Source organism: Gorilla gorilla, chromosome 9 (genome assembly GCF_029281585.2).
Source record: "Gorilla gorilla gorilla isolate KB3781 chromosome 9, NHGRI_mGorGor1-v2.1_pri, whole genome shotgun sequence".
Lineage (NCBI taxonomy): Eukaryota > Metazoa > Chordata > Mammalia > Primates > Hominidae > Gorilla > Gorilla gorilla.
Genome location: NC_073233.2, coordinates 37,575,707 through 37,601,445, shown reverse-complemented (window position 1 = coordinate 37,601,445; position 25,739 = coordinate 37,575,707). Strand labels below are relative to the sequence as shown.

General features: G+C 32.8%; 1 protein-coding gene across 5 annotated transcripts in view; it reads left to right on the top strand.

Annotated features, from left to right (window-relative positions):
- DCDC1 (doublecortin domain containing 1) overlaps positions 1-25,739 on the top strand; it is a 401,001-nt gene that overhangs the window by 112,297 nt on the left and 262,965 nt on the right. For all 5 annotated transcript variants that reach the window (XM_055356896.2, XM_055356899.2, XM_055356900.2 and 2 more), the window contains one exon: positions 8,856-9,022. In XM_055356896.2, coding sequence (XP_055212871.2) covers positions 8,856-9,022 — 167 coding nt within the window. The remainder of the gene's footprint in view (positions 1-8,855; positions 9,023-25,739) is intronic.

Below are 25,739 nucleotides of genomic sequence, written 5' to 3'. Positions count from 1 at the left end.
TAGGGGGGTTGGGGGTGACTCAAAATGATATAAACTGTAGCCTAAAGTCAAGCCCCAGGCAGGGATATATATATATTTATGTATATGTGTGTGTGTATGTGTGTGTGTGTGTGTGTATTCATTCACTCTGATTCCTTTTATAACTTTCTTCAGGAAAGAAATTGTGAGCCAAGGCAGCATCCACTCATAATTGTTTTTTTGCCTTGCTTTGGATACTAAGTAATATAATTCTCTTTGACTTTTAAATAGAATCATTTAAAAGCAAGCAATCATGAATTCTAAATAGAGGACTTAAATAGGAGGTTTATAAACATTACATGTTCTCCTAGTTTGTCTCCTACAGATACACCCATTTATCTGGGAAGGGGCATACAGATTTGGCAGTACCTTTCTTAAAGACAATAGATGGTAGCCACAGTGTATTGTGACCTAGTTCCCACTGGAAGAAATATTGTTTATATGTTGGTGTAGGAAATCTCAAGCTCCATGTAGGGAGCTTGAATCTCTCTCCATGCAAGAATCTCTCTCTCTGTTCATTAAATATTTGTTTAGTAGTCAGTGATCCCATGTTGGGTCCTAATGATTACTGTATGTTTTCCTGAGGGTTCACAAACCATTTTATAATCTGTTCTACAACTTTTTAGGGAATTAAGATTAGGCTTATGGATAAAGTTTCTTCTTTAAATTTAAGTGTATTTGCCTCTCTTCAATCATTGAGTTCCTTAGCATTTACCTTTACTTTTCAAATTATGAAATGTAAAAATTTAGGTCTCTTGCTGAAGAAGGGTGCTAAGTGCTGGCAATAATTAATCAGTCCTTAAATCTCTCTAGGGCAAGACTTGGTATACACAAAGGCAGCCAGTTAAGAGCCTGTTGTGTCGGAAAGATGCTGCTCAGGAAGTCTTCATTCCTTGGAATTGCAGTCTCTTTGACTTTGCCTTGGTTCCAGGGTTTCTTAGACATGGTCCTCAGGGTCTTCTAGTGACTTCCCGGCATAGGACTTCATCTACCTTTGTTGCTTATGTCAAAAACAGAATGTGGTTAAGTAACCACTGATTTATATTTTTACTATTGATCTACAGAGGTTATCAAGAATTTTGCTAAGGCTTGAGTTTTAAAAGTGTTTTAGTGGCAGTTGGAGATCTCCCATTATATAATTGGATCACTGTCATCTTTTATTAAATATGTGAAGGCAGAACTGTGCAATATGAACATTCACAAAGTAGTCTAATCTATTTGTAGACTCTTTAATATTTTCAGAAATTCCCTGTTGAAATCTTTAAAACATAAGCTCTCTTTTATATTCATGAAGATATAATCATCACTCCTAGTTTTTGTTGGGGTACACTTGTTTTAGTCATTCATGTAATTTTTAAACCAAATCCTTGCTTTTAGAAAATCCTTAAGTTTGTCTTTCTGTCTTCTGGTTTTTATGTCTCTTATTTTTCAGCCTTAGAACTCTAAAGCCAAAAATCCTATTCTGACCCTAATGACTTGTCCATGATCCCAGAAGTTTATTATGAAATATATTGTAATAATTGCCAATGAAAACAAACAGCCTAATTGCTACTACCTGTTATAAAACAATGTCTTATATAGCTCTCAGCATTTAACAGTTATGTAAAAGAACACAACTCAGCAGAGATTATCTTTCTCCTAAGAGTTTTCAGAAGAGAGAAGAAATCGTAGACAAAAATATGTAAAAACACTAATTATAGAAGATTCTGTCTTTGTGAAACAAACATGGAGAAATAAATGTCAAAGGGAATCCTCCATTTTTATTGCTGGAACGATTAGGGCTTTTTTTAGTCTGTCACATTTAAAGTATAAATCTCTCTTGACATATCTATTTGCATCTTAAATAAATCATTAAAATGTAAGTAATATGTTGACTTAGTATTTACATTCAAGGGTACCAAACTGTTTTACCCATATTAGCTGACTTTTAAGTCTCTGAATTAGGTATGTTTGTTCTGGGTATTATTATTATTCCTACTTTGAGTCTTAAAAGAAGGAAATAAAAGAACAAAAAGGTTAACTACATCTTTAGATTTGTATTAATGTGACTGTACAATGTAACAGTGGAATTTCAAGACATTTTATAATTAGCTTGCTTTTGAATGTTATTTACAGATGTAAGTGCTTTGTGTAATTGATCTTATTCCTATGTTTTACTTTGTTTTCTATTACTTATTTTCTGACTGAGTCAAAAGTTAATTTGTGCCTAATTTAATACCATTTGGGTTAAACTTTTTGGGATAGTAATATAAATACAAATACTCTCAAGTAATAAAAATGTCAGTTATTAGATCAAGTAATTATATAATGACATTTCTAAAGACCATTACTTCTATTTTAGGTTAGATTTATTTGTTGAGTTCTGTGCATTATCCTCCCTAAAACTAACTCTAAGATAATACTTTAAGTTTTTGAATGGAACTTTAAAGTTTACAATACCATGTCGTGCATTTTCAATTTTATGTATTGGTATAGGCCATGGCCACATAAAAATTGACTAGGTATAGTTAATTCTCAGTATTTCTTTAAGTAATCTTAAATTGCATGTATGCCAAACCAATTATTTTACATTACTACTAAATATCAAATATTTTAGATGTCCAAGAAATTGAGTTCACAAAATCCTTGTATTTTCAAAGACACACACCCACTATTATTTTTGTTGAAGGGGAAAGAAAGATCAGACAATAGAATCCCAGCTTATTTCTACTTGTATAAATCAAGTCATTTAAATAAATGAATTGTGTATGCTGACCTGTTCTACCAATGTGCTACTGGGGATGTATGAAAAAAAGATGTGCATGGTGGTGGAAGTAGAAAGAGGCATAAAGCGTATTGGAAAACTACCAAATGTCCCCTGCAAATGGGCCCTATTCAGAATCAGTAAGCGTATGATGAGTGAAGTGGTTTTGAATATCGCCTTTAGATTCCATGCTGTTACAAGGCCAGCCCTGAACATGGCAACTCTTATTTCCACACACAGTACCTCTTCACTCTCAATTTAACCCCCAAATCTGATGAACCCATTACTCCATACTTGATTTCATGGAACAAGGAGTAGATATAGTTACAAATGATCAATCACAAGCCGTGAACCAAAGCAGCAAGGCATTAACAATTCACACCATTTCGGTCCACTTGCTCAAGCAGAAGATGTGCCAGCATATTTAATGCACAGCTACTTCGTTCAGTTTAAGAAAAAAAACATGACTCAGGCTGCATTTTCAAAATGGAGCGGACTTTCTAAGATTTCATACCTCCTAAGCCTTAACGTCAGCATTCATCCACACATCAGCAATTAAAATAACCAGGTGTCCTATAAAGGTCATAATGTCCAAATTAAATTTTACTCAGGTAAAAACAGTATGACCTATGAAATTCTTCCTTCAGTGCATCACTATTCTGTTTGATCCTGTCATACAAATCAATGTCTCTTACAGCAGTATTATAACACTGTAGACCCCACAGGCAATATGCCGTCAGTTTAATAGGATCACTGAAAAACTAAAGCAGCTGTGAAAGATTGCTCTAAGTATAGCAATCATGTGCTTGTCATTTTGTTCAGTGGAGGAAAAATCCAAATTTGGGTAGGCATCGGTATTTAAGAAAGCGACTTCTAAATCTTTTCTCATAAGTACCTTAGGGACAATAAGATTTGACATATAGCATGTAAACAAAAGTACACAGCAGCTGTTAGTTTAGTTTTGTTTGGATAAAAATACACCGATATAAATCAAGCAACACAGGAGACAGTGTGTTCTCCATCATTCAATCTTCCCTGCAGACCATGCTTTTGTATGGTGTCTGATGGTTGCTGTGGGACCAGGAGCTTTCCAACTATTTCGTAAAGCTGGATAAGGAACATTAAAATACACACATACCTTGGCACTAGCTCAAACTCCCTGCAGTCATACTTCCTGGACTGGGAAGCAGTCACATCTTAGTATCTTTTAAAAACTTACTTTGTTTTGACCAAAGAAGACTTTTTAGGTCAACTTCATTTAAAAAAAAAAAAAGCCAATTGAATAGGTTGAATTGGTGGGAAATTCCCAAATGTCTTGGTGTATTTCTAAATGGTATCTTGTTAGCAATAGCCAAGTATTTTAGAAGCTGGATCTGCAGCTTGCTGCCAAAGAATATATAGAAGTTTCTTTATAGGTAACTATACTCTGGGCAGTGTTCTTTCCTTTCATAGTCTCATGTACTCTGACTGAAATGTGAAAATTACAATATTATGTTAATTATGGTTATGGATATTTAATTGGCATGACTTAATTTTTTATTGTAAGCAAGTTATTAAAGCCTTTGATTATTCCCTGTGCTTCTTGAAATGCTATTAACAAAAAATCCTGATCTTTTTAGCTTTCCATATTAGATTGAAATGCAGTATGCAAAGTGGCCCTTTCAATGTAGGATGTTGCTTTTGGAGAGGGATATATATTCCCTCGGTATAGATCATGACAGAATATTCCAGTCTAAATCTGATAGACAAATTTGATTAGCTTTGTGGTTTCTCTTTAGAGAGATTTTTGGTTCCTTATCATGTACTGCCTCCATTATGTATCCCAAGTAAGTTCACACTTCTTATCAGTGATGAAATAGTTTTAAAGAAGATCCTCTTGAAGGCTGAACAGTTTATTTTCTTATTTAACATTTGAACTCATTTTTGGGGCTCTTAGAAGAAATTACCTTTTTTATTTAAAAGAGTTATTTTGACCTTAATCTAATATTATTGCTCTGTCACTTAAATTTTATTATGTGCCTATTCCTATAGAAGCATGTTTTATGACAAGGTAGGATAAAGTACATAAGGGTTTTCCAAGGACTTTTAAAAAATACCCATCTCTGGCCTTCTCCTGTCTAGTTAATGCTTCCTTCCCAAATCTTATGGCTTTCTTTTTATATTTATTTTCCTCCTTAGTCTTCATAATCATATAAGGAAAATTAAAATAAAAACAATTGCACACATCCTAAATATGCTTTGAAATTCGGGTATATTCATGTTTATTTAACAAATTCAGATCAAATTATTTTAGGTAATAGAAAGTTACAGGTTCTAAATGATCATGGATAGTTGTAGTTATGTTCTTAAAACTTACCCAGAAGACTGTCTACAGTATATCTGCAGTACCATTTATTCATCTAGTAGACATTTGTTGAGCACCGCTTTCACCAAACTAAAAAATATCATGACTTCAAACTCCAAAATGTTTTAGGATTTACTGGGGGATGAAAGTGGGAGGGGACAAGATATGGACTAATACAAATCAATAAAAAAAAAGAGAGAGAGAGAGAATGCTATGGGAGGCATAGAGGAGGGAGCAATTAATTCTACCTAAATCATTTAGGATATTTTGCCAGAGGTGGTAACATTTGATATGAGCCTTGAAGGACAAGAGTATATTAATAGGTGGGGAAAGGGGGGAGGAAATGGAAAAGGAATGAAACAGTGTGAGTGAGAAAGGTATTGGCTGATAATTATGAAATGAATATAGCTACTAGTTTTGGTTATGTAATCTGTTTACCTATGACGCTCACTACCAGCTCTGTCCAGTGGAGTTACTCTTTTTGGTCACATGATTTATCAACAGCCTCAGTCTTAGCTCCAAACTTATTGAAATGATTGGATTAATTTTCATTTTGCCCTATAGTCATAACTTGAGATGAAACAAAAGGAATGAAAAGTAATCATCCACATAACTTTTCACCTTTCCAGGGGTGGAAGTGATCCCAATGAAATGATTCCATTTGACTGATGTCTGCATAATTGCTAAATTTAAGGGATGATTAACTTCCAAACCATTTAATATGAAATGTTGAGGGTTAGCTTAATGAAAATACAGAAAAGAGAAGTTCTTACCACAATCATGCGAACAGGAGAAACTAGGTAGAACACCTGTAATAAAGGCCTTTCCCATAAGAAGAAATGTTTATGTGTAGTTACGCACACAAATATTAAAAGACCATAGGATAACTTTCTTGAATGAGGCAATATTTCTACATAGTAGTTTGAAGACAGAGAAGCACATGGTTGGAAGGACACAAAAATAATAAGGGAAAAAGAGAACTCTACATAAAAGAGAAGAAAACCATTGGTTAAGAGCACTTATGAGCTATGATTTGGTATAGAATATTAGGAATATCCACTAAAACACTTAAATAACTAATTCACATCCATGTTAAAATCTATGGGTTGAGGTTAAAAAGTCGAGCGACTTCTTTTTTGAAAAATCAATTATTCAACAATATTTTAAAAGTACGTTTTAGGCCGAGGCTCCTTTTTAAATGGACAGTTCTTTAATTCTAACTGCTTAATAAATATTATTATTTTTTAGTATAACATAGGCTGATTTATACATCCTTTTTAAGTACTTAGGCATATCATTTTCTTATGTTTTCTGTACCTTCCTAGTTAGTGGAAACATTGTTCTTGGAGTGTGCTTTGTCTTCCTTTTCAAGAAGATCATCAAAGTTACTAGTTTGCAGCTTCTAAAAAGAAAGAGCCTTCTAATCCCTAGTTCAGAGGCTAACCTTTATTAGTGCTCTTGTGGTTATAATGAGGACCCTGCTTCCTGCAGGGAGATTCTGGAATACTGAACAGATTATTCAACAAGTTCAGAGCAGATTCTGAAGTCCCTTATAAAACCTGCTTGTGAATACTGCTTTCTTTGCTTTGCTGTTTCTGGTTTCCATAGTATTCCTAATTACATAAATCATGTGGAACATGGGAGCTGTTTTCCATCCAGTAGCAATTCTGACACTGCTTATGCTGTGGTATAATTTTATTTTATTTTCTAAGCTGTATTTTTTCTAAAATTCTTGTGGAGAGTATAAACTTTGAAAAACTTAGAATTTTTGTTGTTAGATCTAGTAAGTGCTTTTTTTGGAATCCCTTGAGCTGACATAAATAATCTGAAAGTTATTTTGTGACAAGCATAGGTAGAGAATCTGATAAAATTTTCTCATGTTTAAATTCAAGATTAACTCTAGGGTATAAATCATTCAAGCTTATCACCTACTGCTCAATTTATTAAACTTTATTTCAACTTAATATCTATTTATGTAGTGCCTTTCAATGTTCAAAAAGTATGCCAGGTTCAATGAGTATACCAATTAAAGGTGTTTGAATTAAAATCTAACACATAATAATATATGAATGTGTAGCAATAAACTAAAAGCACTGATGATTCTTAAGCTAGGTTTCTTTTGAAAAAATTGTAATCAAGATTGCTTTATATTATACATTTTTAAAGGTTGAAGAGTTATAATTCTGAATATAAGCTCATTTATCTTTTAATTTTTATTGCTTTTATAATATTTATGATCTTATATTTTTTTAAGTTTGAGGTGTTTGTTATAAGACTTAGAAAAGCAATTACTCTAAGACAGTATAAAAATGAGGTTGATAGATGAATTTCAGGAATTAGTTTCTCAAGCTAAATAAGTGAATTTTATGCACACATCTAAGAAGATGTTTCAATAGTCATTGGCTCATAATTTCCTCTTAACTTTATACTATATTAGTAACAAAATCTTGAACCCTGTTTTCAACATTCTCCTTAGTGTTGAACATATTAGACAGACTTTAAATTATGCTTTGGTAGAGAGTTGTGGAACTTAGTGCCATAAAATGCATAACTTTTTTACCAAGAGCAAAATTTAGCAGAATACCAGTAGCAAAGGCCATTTGCATAACTCAGCCTCTCAGCAGCTCAGCTGAACCTAATTGTAATTCAATTTCCAGATTGCTATGCTAGGCCTTTCTGCATAAAATATGCAACATATAACATAACTAACGGCATGACCTATTTTCTTTGCCGGACCTGTTTTCTTTGCCGGTGATCTATTTAATTCCTTTTTCTAGCAGAAATGTGTATCAGAATAAGGTAGCCAATACCTATAGTTATTTTGCATTGTTTGTGTCACATGTATATACTTAAATAATGACCAAGTAAAGAAAAATACCATTTACTTTTTCTGGATTCCCAAGTGTGCCATTTTTATTTCTTGATTTCTGGCTTTTCAGAGGAAAATTAAATCTTGAAAAATGTTAGCTAGCTGCCATGTTATTGGACTATTTTACACTAGAAAGACTTTATAAACTAATCGCGTGAAAAAGTGTATAAACATGTTTGTCAACTCCTTATGGATATTGCAGTACATACCCATAAGTAAATATCTTTTATCTATTTACAAAACGCATGCTGGAATAGCATTCCTAAATCCTTGACTGTTTCATATTCCAGAAACTGAAAAAAGAAAGGTATGATAAAATGCTTGTTTAAGATTCTGCCCCCTGTTTTTAAACAGTCTTGCCGCCCTGTTGTATGGGTTACTTAAGGAATGCAACAAAAATCATGAAATAGGATGGTTTGTAAAGGTGTGGATTATATTTTATGAATAATTTCCAGATGTGATGTTTTAGGTATATAGACTGCCCTACAAGAAGCTGTGTACAGAAACAACATGGATCTTACAATTTTATCAGGACAATACAAGTAGGTTTCAGCAAGGTTGGTTCCAACTCATCTGTGATAAATGAGAAGATAAGGCAATCAGTGCACACCATGACACTCTGTGCAGCTAGTTAGGCACACTTCAGAACTATTCAGGTGTGCTCACAAAGCTTATGAGTCTTGCATGGGGGGTGTCTCAATATAAATACATCCTTCATGGTGGCCACTAGTAACGCAGGAATTGCCTCTCTAAGACTTAACCCAGGTCAGATATAAATAATAGATGTTAAGAGTTAGCTCTGGTACTGGGGCTGTGTTCCAGGCAGTGTATTTCGGTTGGGTTGGGTCAAAAGAATTTTTTTCCCTTCTTTTCTCGCATAGTTCCTCTGCTTGAAAAATGCCTGCAAAATTCCATCACACCTTTGCGAGGACCACTTTGGGTCTCTAAGGGAGAAGGTTTCAGCCCCTCAGGAGCTAAGATGTACATCCAAGGAGTTCTTTTGGCCCTGTACCAACGATTAAAGTCTGCAAAAAAATATTATAAACAGGTGAGTCATCCTTCTTTAAAAATTTCTTTATTATATGTTTTAAAAATATACTTGGTTGTATAGAGGCAATGATTGGCATTGTGTCATAAAAGAACTGTGACATGTATTTTGTGAGCTCAGTTCCTGTTAGGGAGCCAAAAATGCTGTTTCTGTAATCTCAAAGCCAACAATAATGGAGCTAATTGTATCTGTCTTTTGGTATAAGATGTCGTATGTCTCATCTTTTCTTGCAGCGCATACTGGGCAAAGTGAAGGCAGCTTCTTACATGGAAATTCTATAGACAATTACTTTAAACAAGAGAATAAATAGCTCCTAAGTCATTTGAAGGTTTAAATGTTTAGCATTCTATTTTTTTCCAGCATAAAATCAGATTTACGGGGTCTAGAATACAACAAATCACATTCTGAAAAATGAAATTGTGAATCAACTTTATGTCAAGAGTAACTTACTTCATTTATCCTTATTTAACTTGTCTGTTTCAGGAGTCAAAAGTATAGAAACAGAGTTAGTTTATTTGAATCAGGTTAAACCGGATTTTGTCCTTTAATTCCTGTGTATTTATTTCATATTTGTATGTGTGTGGGTAAAGGCTAGTATTTTTATAATCATGTATAGGGACTTTTGATTTATCTTAAAGTAGGATTCACATTTGTAAAGCAGAATAACTGATGCCATTTATAACATAAAAATGGAATTGCCACATTTAAAAAATCCTCTTTGTACTTGGTTTTAAGAATCGAAGCACATGTTTTTACCAAGCTAAATGAGGACTAGGTTTTATATTTTGAACTGGGAGGTTCCAGTTTAGAACTGGGCTCATTATCCGAGACCACAGACTGCTGAAAAATGAATATTTTGAAAGCATCATGCTATATTATTCTCTGCTTGCAGAGAGGAAGGGGAGGTGGGAATGGGCTATCAGTCTTAGTGTTCACACAGCACCTCCTGCTGTCGAGTTTGGAAAAGAACAACTTGTATTGACTTTGGAATAAAGTGTTGTACTAAGGTATCCAGAACTAGCAAAAAACATCTTCCCAAGAAAACTTCGCAAAATGTGTTTGGTTTGCCTCGTTAATTTCAGCAGATCCAGAAACAGGATTATAATTATCATAGATAAGACTATTCATAATAATACAATGAAAGAAAGAAAAATCCAAACGAATGTTCTTTATTAAGCCATTATATATAGAAACTAGTATAAAATATTTTATTGCATTTAGATTAAGTTATTGTAGTTGAAATATTATTTAAGTTTTAAGATATCATGATATTATAAAATGGATCATGATTAATTGCATTACAATAATTTTTTGGAATTATGTGGTTTGATTCCACTTATTGAAATTTAAAATTATTTAATGTTAGAAGAAATAATGAGACAATTCTCCAATTCAAGAAAAGCACTGTTTAAATAAAATCTAAAGACAAGCTTAAACATTTTCTAAGTTTTATTTCAAGTAAGGATGTTAGAAATAAGAAACATCCCAGAAAGTAATGGCATGTTTTTCTTCCACTGTCTTAAACATGTAAAATTTAAATAAGTATAAATTGCTATACTAGATTTAAAAGAGCTCTGTGCATTGTAAGAAAAAAATACTTTCAGAATTACTTAGTGCTTTCATTAAAAAATTCTTTATGACTCAAAATTGATGAAAAATATATTTTATTAAATATTAAATTATGAACAAAATTTAACATTTTAGTGTCTCTGTGATTGTCTGTTTGGGCAGTCCGTAAAGATTTCAACATTATATGAAATTTAAGAATATTTTGAAACCTATGCTCTTTTCCATTTCTCCTAAAGCTTTTTTCTTCCACTAAGTTGTAATAATTCACAGCTTTACATTCAGCAGTTTTAATATGATACTTAAGTTTTATTTGGAAATATAAAAATGAAGAAAAATAAGCAGAAGTTTGCTCATTATGTATTTTTATGTAAATTTCTGTTGCTTTAGATGTGCTCTATTTTATGTATGCTTGAGGTTTTCTTCTTTCGTAGTGTTATATTAAGACTTAATTTAAAATTATTTGAATGTTTAGAGAAGTCACTGTAGTCATACCCTTAACAGACCATCAGTGCTTAGGTGTTAAGCCTGACAATATCTTTATTTGTGAGTGGGATTTCTTAGCAAATATCCTTCTTAAGAATTAATGAACTTTGTTTGAACTACACTTACTTCATTTGACCTTTGGTATAGCCTTTTCTATTTAGTTTTATATAAGATTGTGTTAAAGAATCTTTAGATAGGTGAAATGGAGGTAGATGATGATTCCTATTTCCTTAACAAATTAAAGTTTATAAATTGTATGATTAGATTATTCTTGATATTATTTCAGTTTATTTCACTTTTGAGACCACGTATAAAAACAACAATATTATCTTGATGTCTGTCGAAATATAAGCTTTAAATTTTGTCATTCCCAAAGGAAATTTATTTTAAATAAATTGCGATAATATAGCTTTAAAAGAAAAGTCAGGGCTACTGGTTTTATGTTTACAAACTTACTCATTTTTCAATTTTTAACTTTAGCTTGGCTGTTATAGCATGCAACTGATTTAAGCACACTGCATTAGGGTGGTCTTAAATATATACTGATTCGTGTGTATTAAAATGAGATATTTTATTTAGAACAGCATAAAGTCACTTAGACATACATTTATCACATTTATTTCCTTAAAAGTGGAAGCATCTTAGAAATTGCTTGGAGCTAAGCAGAATCTATTTAATTGGTAATCTTTGCAATTGCATAAACGCATTCCTATGAAATGTAGTTAACACTTTCAGCGACAGGGCCGTTCCATCTCATTAGCATTCTTGTTATGTAGTGGTGCTGTTGGTGGGGGTGTTGAAGTAGGAATGCCATTGTGTCGAGTTCTAGTGTTTGGGGACAAACACTGCTGTGGAAGGAACGTGTGAAAAGGCCACAGTCCTGTCAGTGAATGAGGAAGGCTGTGCTTTCTGTGTGCTTCAAGCAGGGAAGCTGTCATTCATAGGCCTAACACAGCTAAGGAGAGACCAAAACACAAGGCTGCACTACCTTTTAAAATGATATTAGTGATTTTTAAACATGATCTTCTTTATTTATCATCCCACATAGAGCTTTTAGTTGCTGTCAGTAAACAAAATATGGCAGTCTGTTCAGAAACACTGTAAAGATGCATAAACGTGCATGGAGCTGTGCCAGGCAGCTATACAAGTAATGACTCAGAATGGCTGATGGGCAGTGTTAAGTACAAATGTGATTTTTGAGAAACACTCATTTCTGAAAATGTCTTCCCAAGTTTGAATTTCCCCCCCAACCAACAAAATTCCTGGAGACTTTTACATAAGAATGCATAGTACTTTTTTTTTTAAATACAATTTTTGAAAGCACTCATAAACTTTCAGTTTTAATCATTTAAAGCTGTTCACAGTATGGCCTAACAGTTCTTATAGATTGCATAGTTATTTTTGAAATTCAGAGAGAAAAAAGGGAAATGAGTATCTAACTATAATATCATGGTAAGCACCATCTTAATTAGGAAGAGTCATAGCCCCTGAATTCATTAAGCCATGAAAAAATGTGAATCTGTGAATTTAAGAAATCTTAAGGAATTTTTAATTCTACTCCTAGTTTTTAGCACTTCGGAATAAAATGATTAAGTTTGATATTAAATTTTAGCTGATTTGATTACTTAAAGCAAAATAAATAAACCAAAGTATTCTCCAATATTTCTTAAATTCTTGGGGTATTTTCTAAACTTTGGTAGTGTATTGAAAAACACTGCAATTTCTATTTATGTCTGAAGTTGTGGGAAAATGTTTTATTTCTGTAATTTTAATTTTGAAATGTGTATTTGAGCTATTTGTAGTAAATCATTACTTAATAAAGTTTGTTGAGGATTATGTAATTTTTGGCCTGAGTGATTTAAATTTAAATTTTTTTGCATGTATATAGTCTCTTTTGTTAATTAATTTAAGCAAGTTAACTTTTTTGGATGCTGTTATATATGTTATATGTAAAAGTTCTATATTTGACATATTGTGTTTAGCAATCTCAGGTACTGAATTTCTATTTCAAAAATTAGGTTTTACTTTTTAAATTGTAACAATATTGCAGATTTATTTTGTGGGCATATTATTTGATGAGGAAATAACCGTCTAGCTTCAGTATATATTGTTTTTGCAGTTTAAAATTGAAATGTATTTTGTTAACATACTAAAACTAAGCTCTACCAAAGCACTTAGATTTTGTTTAAAAAATTGTGTAAGTTAATGTTGGCTCACTTTATCCACACTTTCAATAAGTTTGGTAATTAGGTGTCAAACAACAGTATAATATAATTCTATCCAGAATTGATTCATCTCAAAATATGCTTGAATTACATTTATTATTGACAAAATTTGTTTATTGCATAAAGTATTTTAAAAGGAATCTTAGTATTTTAATTTTTCAAAAAAGAAGTGCTTGAAGTTTGTCTTTTCAGATCCTGTGTCAATTAAAATAATTTATTGGTTCTACATCATTGAATGAATAACTATCTCTATTTCATTTTCTGTATATACTTTAAAAATTGAGCTGTTTCTTTGACTTAGCCTTTCTGTGACAGCACTTAAAATATTTCAATTTTTAACAAACTTCCTAATTATCCTTTGAAACCTTGGAACAAAATCTATAATATATAAACATAATATACTATTAAAAACATGAAAATAGTGTGATAGTCATTTCGAGATGAAAACTACTTCTGAAGGTTCTGGTAAGTAATTTTTTTTAGAATATTAGGTTGTTTGCAGATTTGAGTGATTGTTGATTTTTTTTTTTTCCTGAAACCAAGCTGCATTCTAGTTACTTGAAGTATTTTAAGAACCTTAAACTTGTGTCTCTTTCTAAGTGTCATGCTTTGAGCAGGCCTAACATCAGTTAAATGAAGTGAAAATTGCATTCTTGTCTTGATAGAGATGAAAATGGATTTCTGGTCATGAAATAGATGTAGTTGTCACTTTTTAAAAAAGGTGTCAGCAGTTTGCTTCAGTGAGTAAGGTGCCAATTCAGTATGGCAGTAAACTTGTGATCTGAGCAATCAATAAAATGCTTCAATAACTTCTGCTTCATTACACTTATAATAAGAGGCTATAGATCCATGGCACATAAAATGTTGATAAAGAGGATATGTGGGGATCGACTGCGACAATTTTCTCAAAAGTACAGTAAGTGCAATATTGCCATCTAGAGTTTGTGCATAGGTAATTATTACAGAGAGGGGGGAAGTGACAGTGGAATAAAATAAGTGATATTGAAATAGTGTTTATTTTCCATCATTTATCCATGACATATTTATCTTCATGGAACATTTCATTTGACTTGTCATAAAGCTGTTTAGGTCAGGAGAAAATTTTCAAATCTGTGTTTTTCTCTAATTCTCTTAGAATTATACTACCAAGTGTCAAATATGTATCTCTAGCTCAAAATTGAACTTTTTATCATGAAAACTATTTATTAAATAATTCACTTTGGAAAAAAATAGAGGTTTTTCTTTTTTACATGGTAATTCAGTTCTGTAAAACCAGAGAGCTTTATTGACGTCTCAGCTGGGTGTCTTTCAATTAGAAAAATTATCTGTATTAATGTTAAACCTTCTCCAAAGAATAAGGGCCAACTTACGTTTCAAATGGTATTTTAAAATAAATATTTTTAACTTAAAAACTGCATCTCATGAAGGAAAGATAGACTTTTCTGCTTATGCAATTCTGAACATTTTGAGGAAAAGTGAATTCCATTTGGGGATCATCTAGGAATATGTCTCCATCTTTATCAACATATTAAAAATATGAGTTATCACCTTTTCTTGATTAATTAAAAATTATTTAAATTGTTTCATTTTATAATACTTTTTGAATGAAATAATATGGAAACATTTAAAAATCATTTATCCTCTGTACTTGTGACTGAATAGAAAATTTTATAAAAATCCCAATTTAAATGTTTTAATTATAATACAGATAAAGTAAACAATATGGATACAGATTGACTTAACAAGGAAAGTTGTGTTTTTTTTTTTTTTACTCAACTCTCCCTTTACAGAATATGGACCATTTTTCTAAGTTTATAGAGGTAGGCCTTTAAGTTTCCCTGAGATGAATAATTTGGCATTAATATATTATTAATGCATTTTTTCTAATACGCTGTTGATGTGTTTGCTTTTTATGTCTGCGTGTGAATGACTTCCATAATTGTAAAAAATGGAAATGATTATAACCTAAATTTATTTTCATTTTCTGACCAAAAATTTATTCTCAGACATCCTAACGTTATATCCCCACTTATATTTAAGATCATTCTTTAGTTAGATGAAGATATCCTTCTTTAGTTAGATGAAGATATCTTATGTTGAAATTTCTAATCATATTGGGTAGAAATATTGCATTTTAAAAACTCCAAATAAAGATAGAATTGTCCAGGCAAAGTACTTGAAAGTAGACCTGACAAATGTTCTTTAAATTACTCAACCACCTACAGGTATTATTGCCTATGACTCTTTTGAAATGAGAATAAATTTTATAGAGTTACAGCAGCAAAGTGAAAGAGTGTGTTTGATAGATTCCCTGAACAGTTTCAACACCCACAGGTATTATTTGTAAGAAAACAATCATGCCGAGTCTTCAGCTGGTTAGAGAGGGCATAGCATTCTATCTTCACCTGACATCCTATCTGTTCTGTCAACATCCTGGGCCCCCTGCCTCCTGCCCCCTCCTCCCAAAACAATAATGCTCACTGAGAGGTTCGTGTGAACGGACAAGAATATGAATTTTTTTTTCCTTGAAGAACTAAAACGGTGTTGAATACACATTCTTAGTAGGAGGAAAACCAACTCTCTTAAGGATTGACTAGTATTTTCTATTTACTATTCAAATGGATCAGTGTTGTCAATGATTGCTAGTTAAGATCTTTGGTTCTTGAGAAGTCTGACTAATGATTGATAAAGCAATTGTAAACATCTTGGGAATCATTGCTTTGCTTTATTTTATTCAGAGACATATATAGTGGCTTCCTCACTTCTTGTTAGTAGCGTTAGTTCGAGTAAACATCAATCTTACAACAAACTTCTGATTTTCAAATAATAAAATTCATTCTTTGCTCTTATTTTATATATGTTGCAAAAGGTGGGAATTAATGTAACATTAATTTATTGCTCTCTTTCATAAAACTTTCTCAATTATGTTAGAAAATCAATTTTACATAACCTCCCTAAAATAATCAGTATCCTGTTACATTTCTAAAATATTTGAAGTTTCTGAACATAGCCAGTCATGCATGGGAAAAAGATATGGCAAGAGTTCATTTATCAACACTTAATGTGTGTGACTGGGAAGTAAATGTTGAAAGCTTTAGAGAAAAGAATTACAGCATAAATAAAAGGTGCTGGAAAGGGTTTCAGCCTTGGCAAACCACAGGTGAGTTACATCTTTTAGAACTGTACAGCACAATACACTATCCCTTGTGTTTTTAAATTAAAATTAAATAAAATTGAAAATTGGGTTCCTCAGTCTCACTAGCCACATTTTGATTACTCAATAGCTACATCATCACTGAAAATTCCACTGGACAATTCTTTTTTAGAAGGCAAAAATTCGGTCAGATACTCCATTTATACTTCTGGCATTGGATTCCTCATTCTGTGATTAACAAGGTGACAAATCTTTTAACATGATCAGGATCTAATTTGGTGTTGGGTAGGTAAGATGCTCCAGTCCTCATAAAGCAAAACAAAGCAAATATTTTGAAAACAAAACAAAACACATATAGTTCACAATCTGTTTGCCATCCAACCACCAGGTGGACACCTTTAGGCCCTTCAGTGTCTCTTAAGATCCTTATAAGTGAACTATATAGTGTGGCATCTTTAGGGACTACAATTCTACCAGTCACTGATTTAACCTTATCTTTTGGGTACCTCCCCACCCCAAAAAAGTAATTAGAGAACCAAAGAAGACAAACTCAAATGATGAAGTGTTGAGTACCGCTTATGTGCTCTGTCTGTGTGTTAACCAGTGTTGAAAATACAGGAGGATTCTCTAAGGCCTAACCTTCAGGAAGCTAACTTTCTTGTTTTGGAGACAAAGCATACCCATGTGAAGCTATTAGGAAATATACTTATCAGTATAAAAATAAGTGCTAAAATATGTGATACAGATTCTATGTATTATGGGAACTTAAATAAAAGAAAGACTAGCATGAATAGAATGAAAGTGAGGTTGAAATGAATTTTAAAGGCTGCATAATCCAGTCCTCTCGTTTTATAGATAATAAGACAATAATACTTACCTCATTGAGCTGTTGTGAAGATTAAATAAGGTATATAAGACTCTTTTTTTTTTTTTTTTTGAGACGAAGTCTCGCTGTATCACCCAGGCTGGAGTGCAGTGGCACGAACTTGGCTCACTGCAACCTCCACCTCCCAGATTCAAGCCATTCTCCTGCTTCAGCCTCCTGAGTAGCTGGGGTTACAGGCACATGCCACCATGCCCGGCTAATTTTTGTATTTTAGTAGAGATAGGTTTTCACCATATTGGCCAGGCTGGTCTCGAACTCCTGACCTTAGATGATCCGCCCACCTCAGCTTCTCAAAGTGCTGGGATTACAGGCATGAGCCACCAAAGATTCTTAAAACAGTACCTGGAACCTAGTAAGTGCTCACTGGGGATTAGCTATCATCACCAGCATCTTTATTATTAATATTATAAAGTAATTAAGACCAATGGCAGTAAGGTCCTTGTCTAAGGTGAGACAGCAAGATAGAGTTGTAATGGCACTAAAGCCTATCTTCATTAGCAAATGTAAGGCATGTTTTATTAACTGAACTATGGGCAGAGTTTGAGAAGGAGATTGAGATAGGCAGTGGCATGAAGTCAGGAGTGAACAAGATTTCAAGCAGGTTATATGTGATTTTTAAAAAAGGATATCAGCGGCCTTTGGAAGATAATGAAAACTTAGAGTGAATAGGATTAAAGAAAAAATTGGCGTTGAAGAATTAAGGGCAGTGGGTATAGATAGGACCTCTCAGAGGCTGAGAGTGGTTATATTTTTTTAAAGTTCACAGCATATTAAATAATGAAGAAATGCCAAAACAGGATTTTAAAACTGTTAAGTATATTTTAGATGATTACCCTTAAAATTAACTCTATTAACAAAAAGCACAGTATGATATAATTGTTCTATTTACATGATAATTAAAAGATTTCTAAAAAATATTAATTCATAACCCCTGTTGGGGGCATGATCTGGTGATGGGACAGATATTTCAAAATGACTGTCTTCTCCAGAGTATCCTGTCACTGTATGTGTAACTTCTTGATTGTATGTGTAACTTTATTTGCAGATAATAAAAAAGGCTAAATTTGTGGCCTATTTTGAATGTAAGACTAAGGTCAGAAGACCTTCCTCAGTTTCAGGATCTGAGATCCTAACGTGGTTGGATAGTGTGGATGGGGAAAGCAAGTCATTGAGTTTGGAAAGCATATGCTAGAGTTTACTTTAGGAAGAAGATACACACTGCAGGAGAGCAAATCCACTCACAGCATACAAGACATGCCAAGAAGTGTTTTCCTTATTTTGTTTAAATCTTATTTTATCTTTCACACATGGTGGTGGGAGAAAAGTAAAACTAAATTTGATTCAGACCAAATAATTTAACCAGCTTATTTAGGCAACGCTCAGCCTTTTGAATAAAGATGCTCAGATGTTCATCTTTCTGCCATTTTTTTCTGTGTTCCCTCCAAGAAGTCATGAGTGTTTATGGAGGAGAAGGGCTTATTAAGTAACAATTGGGGTTGTTCCCCTGAAGGTATACAAAGAGCAGGAGATGTACAGTGATTTTAAGAGAATGAATGTCCAGATTCCCAACTCCTATATGCACTTTTTACTAAAATGATTCTGCTTGAGAATGTGCCTGCAGTGTAAGGGAATGCCGTCTCTTTTCTCTTTTCCCATTTTCCATTCACCCTTTAAAAAGGCAAAGCACACCTCTTCCTCATCCTGAGTCTATTCTGGCATATCACCTTGTGTAAAAACCTCCAGGCACCAAACAAAGGGACACTTTGAAAATATTAGTGTCATAAACTTGTGATAGGGCTCCAAATCTTTCCTTGCTGTTATATATGTATTTCTGTTAAGGAAGAAGTGGGATAGAAATACAAAGTTGAGGAGAAAAAGGAAGGATGTAAACTTTCTGATTGTCTTAGCACTTTGGGAGGCAGAGGCAGGGGGATTGCTTAAGCCCAGGATTTCGGGACCATCCTGGGCAACATAGGGAGACACCATCTCTACAAAAATAAAGAATTTAGCCAGATGTGATGGTGCATGCATGCTTGTGGTACCAGCTATTTGGGAGGCTGAGGTGGGAGGATTGCCTGGGCGTTGGAGGTCGAGGCTGCAGTGAGGTGTGATCGTGCCACTGCATTCCAGCCTGGGCAACAGAGCAAGACTCTGTCTCAAAAAAACAAAAACAAAAAAATTTCATAACTTTCTGAATGTTAAAGGAGAGTTTTTTTCATGTTTTATTAAAAAATGGATAATTATTGGTGTAAAACTGCTCTGGTGTTTCACCTCACCGGATAGATTTTAAAAACCAATTTAACAGTTTTCTTTGGTAATGACAATATTTATAACATGCCAGAAATTACATACTTTGTAACTGTTTTTAAGCTAATGATAAAAAATTTTAAATGTCAACTTAAAATGTTGGTACATAGTTTTCTAAGTAAAGGTTACCCAGTTTTCTAAATTCTTTGAGATAGCATGTGAGTAAAATATTCTGGAGTCATTATGGTTCAAGGGAGAGAAAGGTGGTCCTTTGAGACAGATGGTGTCTGACTGCAGAGATGACTGGTCTTGTCTGTTGCTGAGGTCAGTAGCTGATGCTGGATGCTCTCTGGGTGGATGGGAGTGCACCCTGGACACTGCAGTCTTAGCTTGACTGTTGCTGAGTTAGTACCGCATTTTTCTTTTCTTTTTTTTTTATTATACTTTAAGTTTTAGGGTACATGTGCACATTGTGCAGGTTAGTTACATATGTATACATGTGCCACGCTGGTGCGCTGCACCCACTAACTCGTCATCTAGCATTAGGTATATCTCCCAATGCTATCCCTCCCCCCTCCCCCCACCCCACCACAGTCTCCAAAGTGTGATGTTCCCCTTCCTGTGTCCATGTGATCTCATTGTTCAATTCCCACCTATGAGTGAGAATATGCGGTGTTTGGTTTTTTGTTCTTGCGATAGTTTACTGAGAATGATTTCCAATTTCATCCATGTCCCTACAAAGGACATGTCACACCAGTTAGAATGGCAATCATTAAAAAGTCAGGAAACAACAGGTGCTGGAGAGGATGTGGAGAAATAGGAACACTTTTACACTGTTGGTGGGACTGTAAACTAGTACCGCATTTTTCCATCTTGCTCTTGGCCTACATGAACCACCCCTCAGCCTCTGCAGTGTAGTAATTGTAGGCGTTTTGTCCCTTAATATATTTTTTCTTTTTTTTTCTATTTTTTTCTTTTTGGCCCTTAATATTTTTTATGACTATTTTTTATTGTAAAAAAACACACAGCATTACATTCACCCATTTACCCATTTTTTAAGTGTACAATGCAGTAGTGTTAAGTATATTTACATTGTTTTCTTAATTTCCTTTTTGGTTTCTCATTCTTAGTATATAGAAATGCAACCGATTTTTGTGCATTAATTTTGTATCCTGCAACTTTGCTGAAATTATTAGTTGTAAAAGATTTTTGTGTGGAATTTTTAGGGCTTTCTATATGTAAAATAATCTCATCTGTGAACAGAGATAATTTTACTTCTTCCTTCCAAATTTGAATGCCTTTTATTTCTTCTTGTCTAACTGTTCTGGCTAGGACTTTAAGTATTATATTAAATAGTAGTGGTGAGAGTGGGCATCCTTTTCTTGTTTTTGATTTTAGAGGAAAAGCTTTCAGTCTTTTACTGTTGAATGTGATGTTAGCTGTGGACTTTTCATATATGGCTTTTATTTTCATCCATCTCTACTTTGTTGGAGTGTTTTTATCATAAAGTGTATTGAATTTTGCCAAATGCTTTTTCTGCACCAATTTAGATCATCATTGTGTTTTCTAGTCTTCATTTTGTTAATGTGGAGAATTACATTCATTTATTTCCTTATGCTGCGCCATGCTTTCATTCCAGATATAAATGCCAATTGGTCATTGGCCCTTAATATCTGAGGCCTTTCTGGCTTACAACTTTGCTACCTTTTTGTTTCCTGGGGACTGTGTGAGAATTTGTGGGTCTCATGTCTGATTATTCAGGTCATAATTTAGATAACATATTTTTTCAAATACTTTTTACTCCAATAATTGAGATTTTCATATACATATTTTTACTGTTAATATAGTGAATTACGTTGATTCATTTTCAAATGTTAAACCTTATGTTTCTGAGATAAACATTACTTGTTCATGTAGTATTTACATATATGTTATGTATTATCCTCCTTATATATGTTACTTGAATTGATTTATTAAATGCTATTAGTGATTTTTATATCTCTGATCTTGAGGGGCATTGGCCCATAGTTTATTTTTCTTTTAATATCTTTGTCTGATTTTGGTATTAGGGTAATGCTGGCTTCATCAAATGAGTTGAGATGTATTTCTTCCTCTTCTATTTTCCAAGTTTGTTTGCCACCTCTATTATTTCTTAAGTATTTGGTGAAATTCATTAGTAAAACCATCTGGGCCTGGAGTTTTGTTTACAGGTAGGTTTTAAATTATGAATTAAAATTTTTTTAGTAGACATATTGTGTTATTTATTTGTTTACTCTTATATGATTTCAACTTATATTTTACATTTGGCAGGGTATATGTACAGGTCTGTTATATGGCTATATTCTGTGGTTTGGGGTACAAATGATCCCATCACCCAGGTAGTGAGCATACTACTCAATAAGTAGTTTTTCAGCCCTTCTCTCTCTTTCCCCCTTCCAGTATTCCTCCATGTTCCTATCTTTATGTTCAACATGTAGCTATTTATGTTACATAATTATTTTTGATCTTTAGTAGTTTAATGATCTTTGAAGGAATTTGTTCACTTAACCTAAATTGAAAATTTGTTGACATAAAGATGTTTATAATATTTATTATCATTCATTTGAAGTCTATAGAATTTGCTTTTTAATTCCTTATATTGGCAATTTCTAACCTCTCATTTTTTACTTAACTCGTCTAGCTGAGTTGATTAATTTTATTGATGTTTTCCAAGAAATGGCTTTTCATCTAATTGATTTTCTATGTTTGGTCTGCTATTTATTTCATTGATTTTATGCTTCATTAATTCCTTACTTCTGCTTATGTAGGGTTTAACTGATATTTCTTTTTCTAGTTTCATAAAGCAAAAGCTTAGATAATTGATTTAGACCTTTCTACTTTTCTATTGTAAGCATTTAATGCTATAAATTTCCCTCAAAGCCCTGCTTTTGCTATGCCTAACAAATTTCAGTATCCTGTTTTCGTTTTTCTTTAATTCAAAAGACTTTAAAGTTTTTCTTGTGATTTTCACATCTGTTATTTAGAAATATGTTGTTTAATTTGCCATTATTTTTGGGTTTCTGTATATCTTTCTGTAATTGGTTTCTAGTTTCCATTGTGGTCAGATAACATACTATGTATAATTTTAATCCTTTGAAAATTTTTGAGATTTACTTTATGGCTCAAAATATATCCAAATTAATGTTCCATGTTTGTTCTGTCTTATTGATTTGAGTGTTCTTAAATGTCAGTTTGTTCAAGCTAGTTGATAGTGTTTTTCACATCTTCTGTTATTCTTGTTGTAATTTTGGATTTGTCTATTCCTCCTTTCAATTCTAACAATGTTTTCTAAATATATTTTGAAGTGCTGTTATTGGGTTCGTATTATTTTAAGATTGCTATATTTTATTGATAAATTAACTTAAAAAATCCTTATGAAATGTTCCTCTTTATTCCTGGTAATATTCTTTGTTCTGAAGTCCGTTTTGTTTTATGTTAATAAAGCTACTCTGATTTTCTTTTCACAAATGTTATTATAAAATAATGTCCTTTTACTTTTCTATCCTTTAATTTTAACTTATCTATATCTTTATATTCTGTTTTGTAGAAAGAATATTTTGGGCCTTGCTATTTTCTCCATTCTGAAAATTTCTTTTAATTGGGATGTTTAGACCATTTACATTTAATATAATTATTAATATGACTGGGTTTAATTATTTTATCTTGTCATTTGTGTTTTATTTGTCTCATTTGTTTATCATTTTATCTTTTTAAACTGCTTTATTTTGGATAAAATAAGTTTATTTTTGGTCACTTCATTGCTACTGAAATAGTTAGTATTTTTTTTCCCCCAAGTGTCATGTTGAAATGTGATTCCCACTGTTGGAAGTGGGGCCTGGTGGAAGGTGATTAGATCATGGGGGTAAATCCCTCCTGAATGGTTTAGCAACATCCCCTTGCTCAGTTGGTTCACGTGAGACCTGGTTGTTTAAAAAAGCCTGGAACTTCCCCCTTCTCTCTTGCTCCTCATCTTACCATTTGATGTGTTGACTCTTCCTTCACTTTCTACCATGATTATGAGCTTCCAAAGGTCCTCACCAGAGGCAGATGCTGGAGCCATGCTTGTACAGTCTACAGAACTGTGAGCCAATAAAACCTCTTTTCTTTATATACTATCCAACCTCTGTCATTCCTTTATAGCAGTGCAAAAATGGCCTAACACAGCTACCATAAGCTTATTTAGCTATATCTTTTTGGCTTGCTTTGTATGCATGAGTGTATGTGTAGTTGCTCTAGGATGTTTTGTTTATATATTTAGCTTTTTATACTCCATCTTTGAATAATACTTATTCATTATAATGTAAGAAACGTATGTTTTTATTTATCCTTCCTATTCTTTGTGCCACTGTTGTCGTATATTTTATTTTTATCTGTTATTTTCCCCAGAAAATCTTGTTGTATTCTTATATAAACAGAAACTTTTAAAAGAGATTTAAAAATGAGAAAAAATGTCTTTTTCTTCACCCACATACTTATGAGTTTTGATAGTCTTTATTCCTTAATAAATCCAAGCGTCCTCTTAGGTTGTCTTCCTTTTGCCTGAAGAACTTCTTTTAATGTCTTTTGTTAAAACTTTCTTTCTTTTTTTTTAGAGATGAGATCTTGCTTTTTTGAGATCTTCCGTCCTTCTCATTGAGTTTGGAATAAGTCAGTAGATTTTCTTCCCCAGACTTTAAAGATGTTGTTCTATTCATCACAAGTTTCTGATGTAACATTGGATAGTATTCTTACCTTAGTACGTCTTTATATAATGACTTTTTCTTTTATTGCTTTTAAGAATTTATATTGATCACTTTTTTTTGGCAGTTTGATCATGAAGTGTCTTTTGTGTTTTTATTCGGGGGTTTACCTTCTTAAAGTTTGTTGAATTTTTTGGATATGTGTGGCTCTAATTTTTGTTATATTTTTGGCCTTTATGTCTTAAAATACTTTTTCTATTCCTAACCCTCTTTCTTATTTTTCTGGACTCTAGTTATACAATATTAGTTTGCCATTTATTTTGTTTTTTTTTCCAGTCCTTTTTTCTGGGTACTTTATTTTGGTTTGTTTCTGTGATAGCCACCAGGCTGAACTAGGACATGAGTCACCTTCAGTTCTGCAAGAAGCCATTAGAGTAGAAAGCTGCAGATACAGCAGCTTGCCTGGAATTAAGTCACTTAGTTTCAAAATTTCAAATATAAGAGAAAATTATATTCCAAATACAAATACTATCTTTCCTCTTACATTCCTCAGCGTGGTTCCTTAAGTATTACATCATCAGGATTCTCCTATCAGTTCATATTTATTTCTCCTCATTCCTTAATACTAGAATCTCTTCTTAAGTCAAGCTAATATTATCACTGTTCAATAACCATACTATACTCCTTCCTAGCTTTGTGTTTCCTGTTCTCCTATATGGAATAGGAATGTACTTCTTTGTTTTCTTTATTTCAAAATAATGAAATACTCCAGACATGAAAGATTGGGATAAACATTTCTGTAAGCCAAATCCAACTCGATCAAATCCTTTCTTCAGATGTTTTTTTCAGGAAATAAAGCGTATCTATATCTATATGTATCTAGGTAGATATAGATATATATCTATCTAGATATATATATATATAATTTTTCTTCCCTGTGCTTCCTCTCTAGAGGTAACCATTATCTGAATCTCCAGTCATATTTTATATTATATGTATTACATATATGTATATGTACACATTAGCATGTATGCATATGTATATATAACACATATTTACATATTTATATGTATATATTGTTATTCTTTTATTTTATTTTAATAGTTTTTTGGGGAAAAGGTAGCTTTTGGTTACATGGATAAGTTCTTGAGTGGTGATTTCTGAGATTTTGATGCACCTGTCACCTGAGCAGTTTATGCTGTACCCAATATGTAGTCTTTTAACCTTCACTCCCTCCCAACTTTCCCCCATGTCCCCAAAGTCCATTATATCATTGTTACGCCTTTGCCTCCTCATAGCTTAGCTCCCACTTATAAGTGGGAACGTAAAATATTTAGTTTTCTGGATATTGTACGTTCCTGAGTTACTTCACTTAGAATAATGACCTCCAGCTCCATTCAAGTTGCTGCAAAGGCCATTAATTCATTCCGTTTTA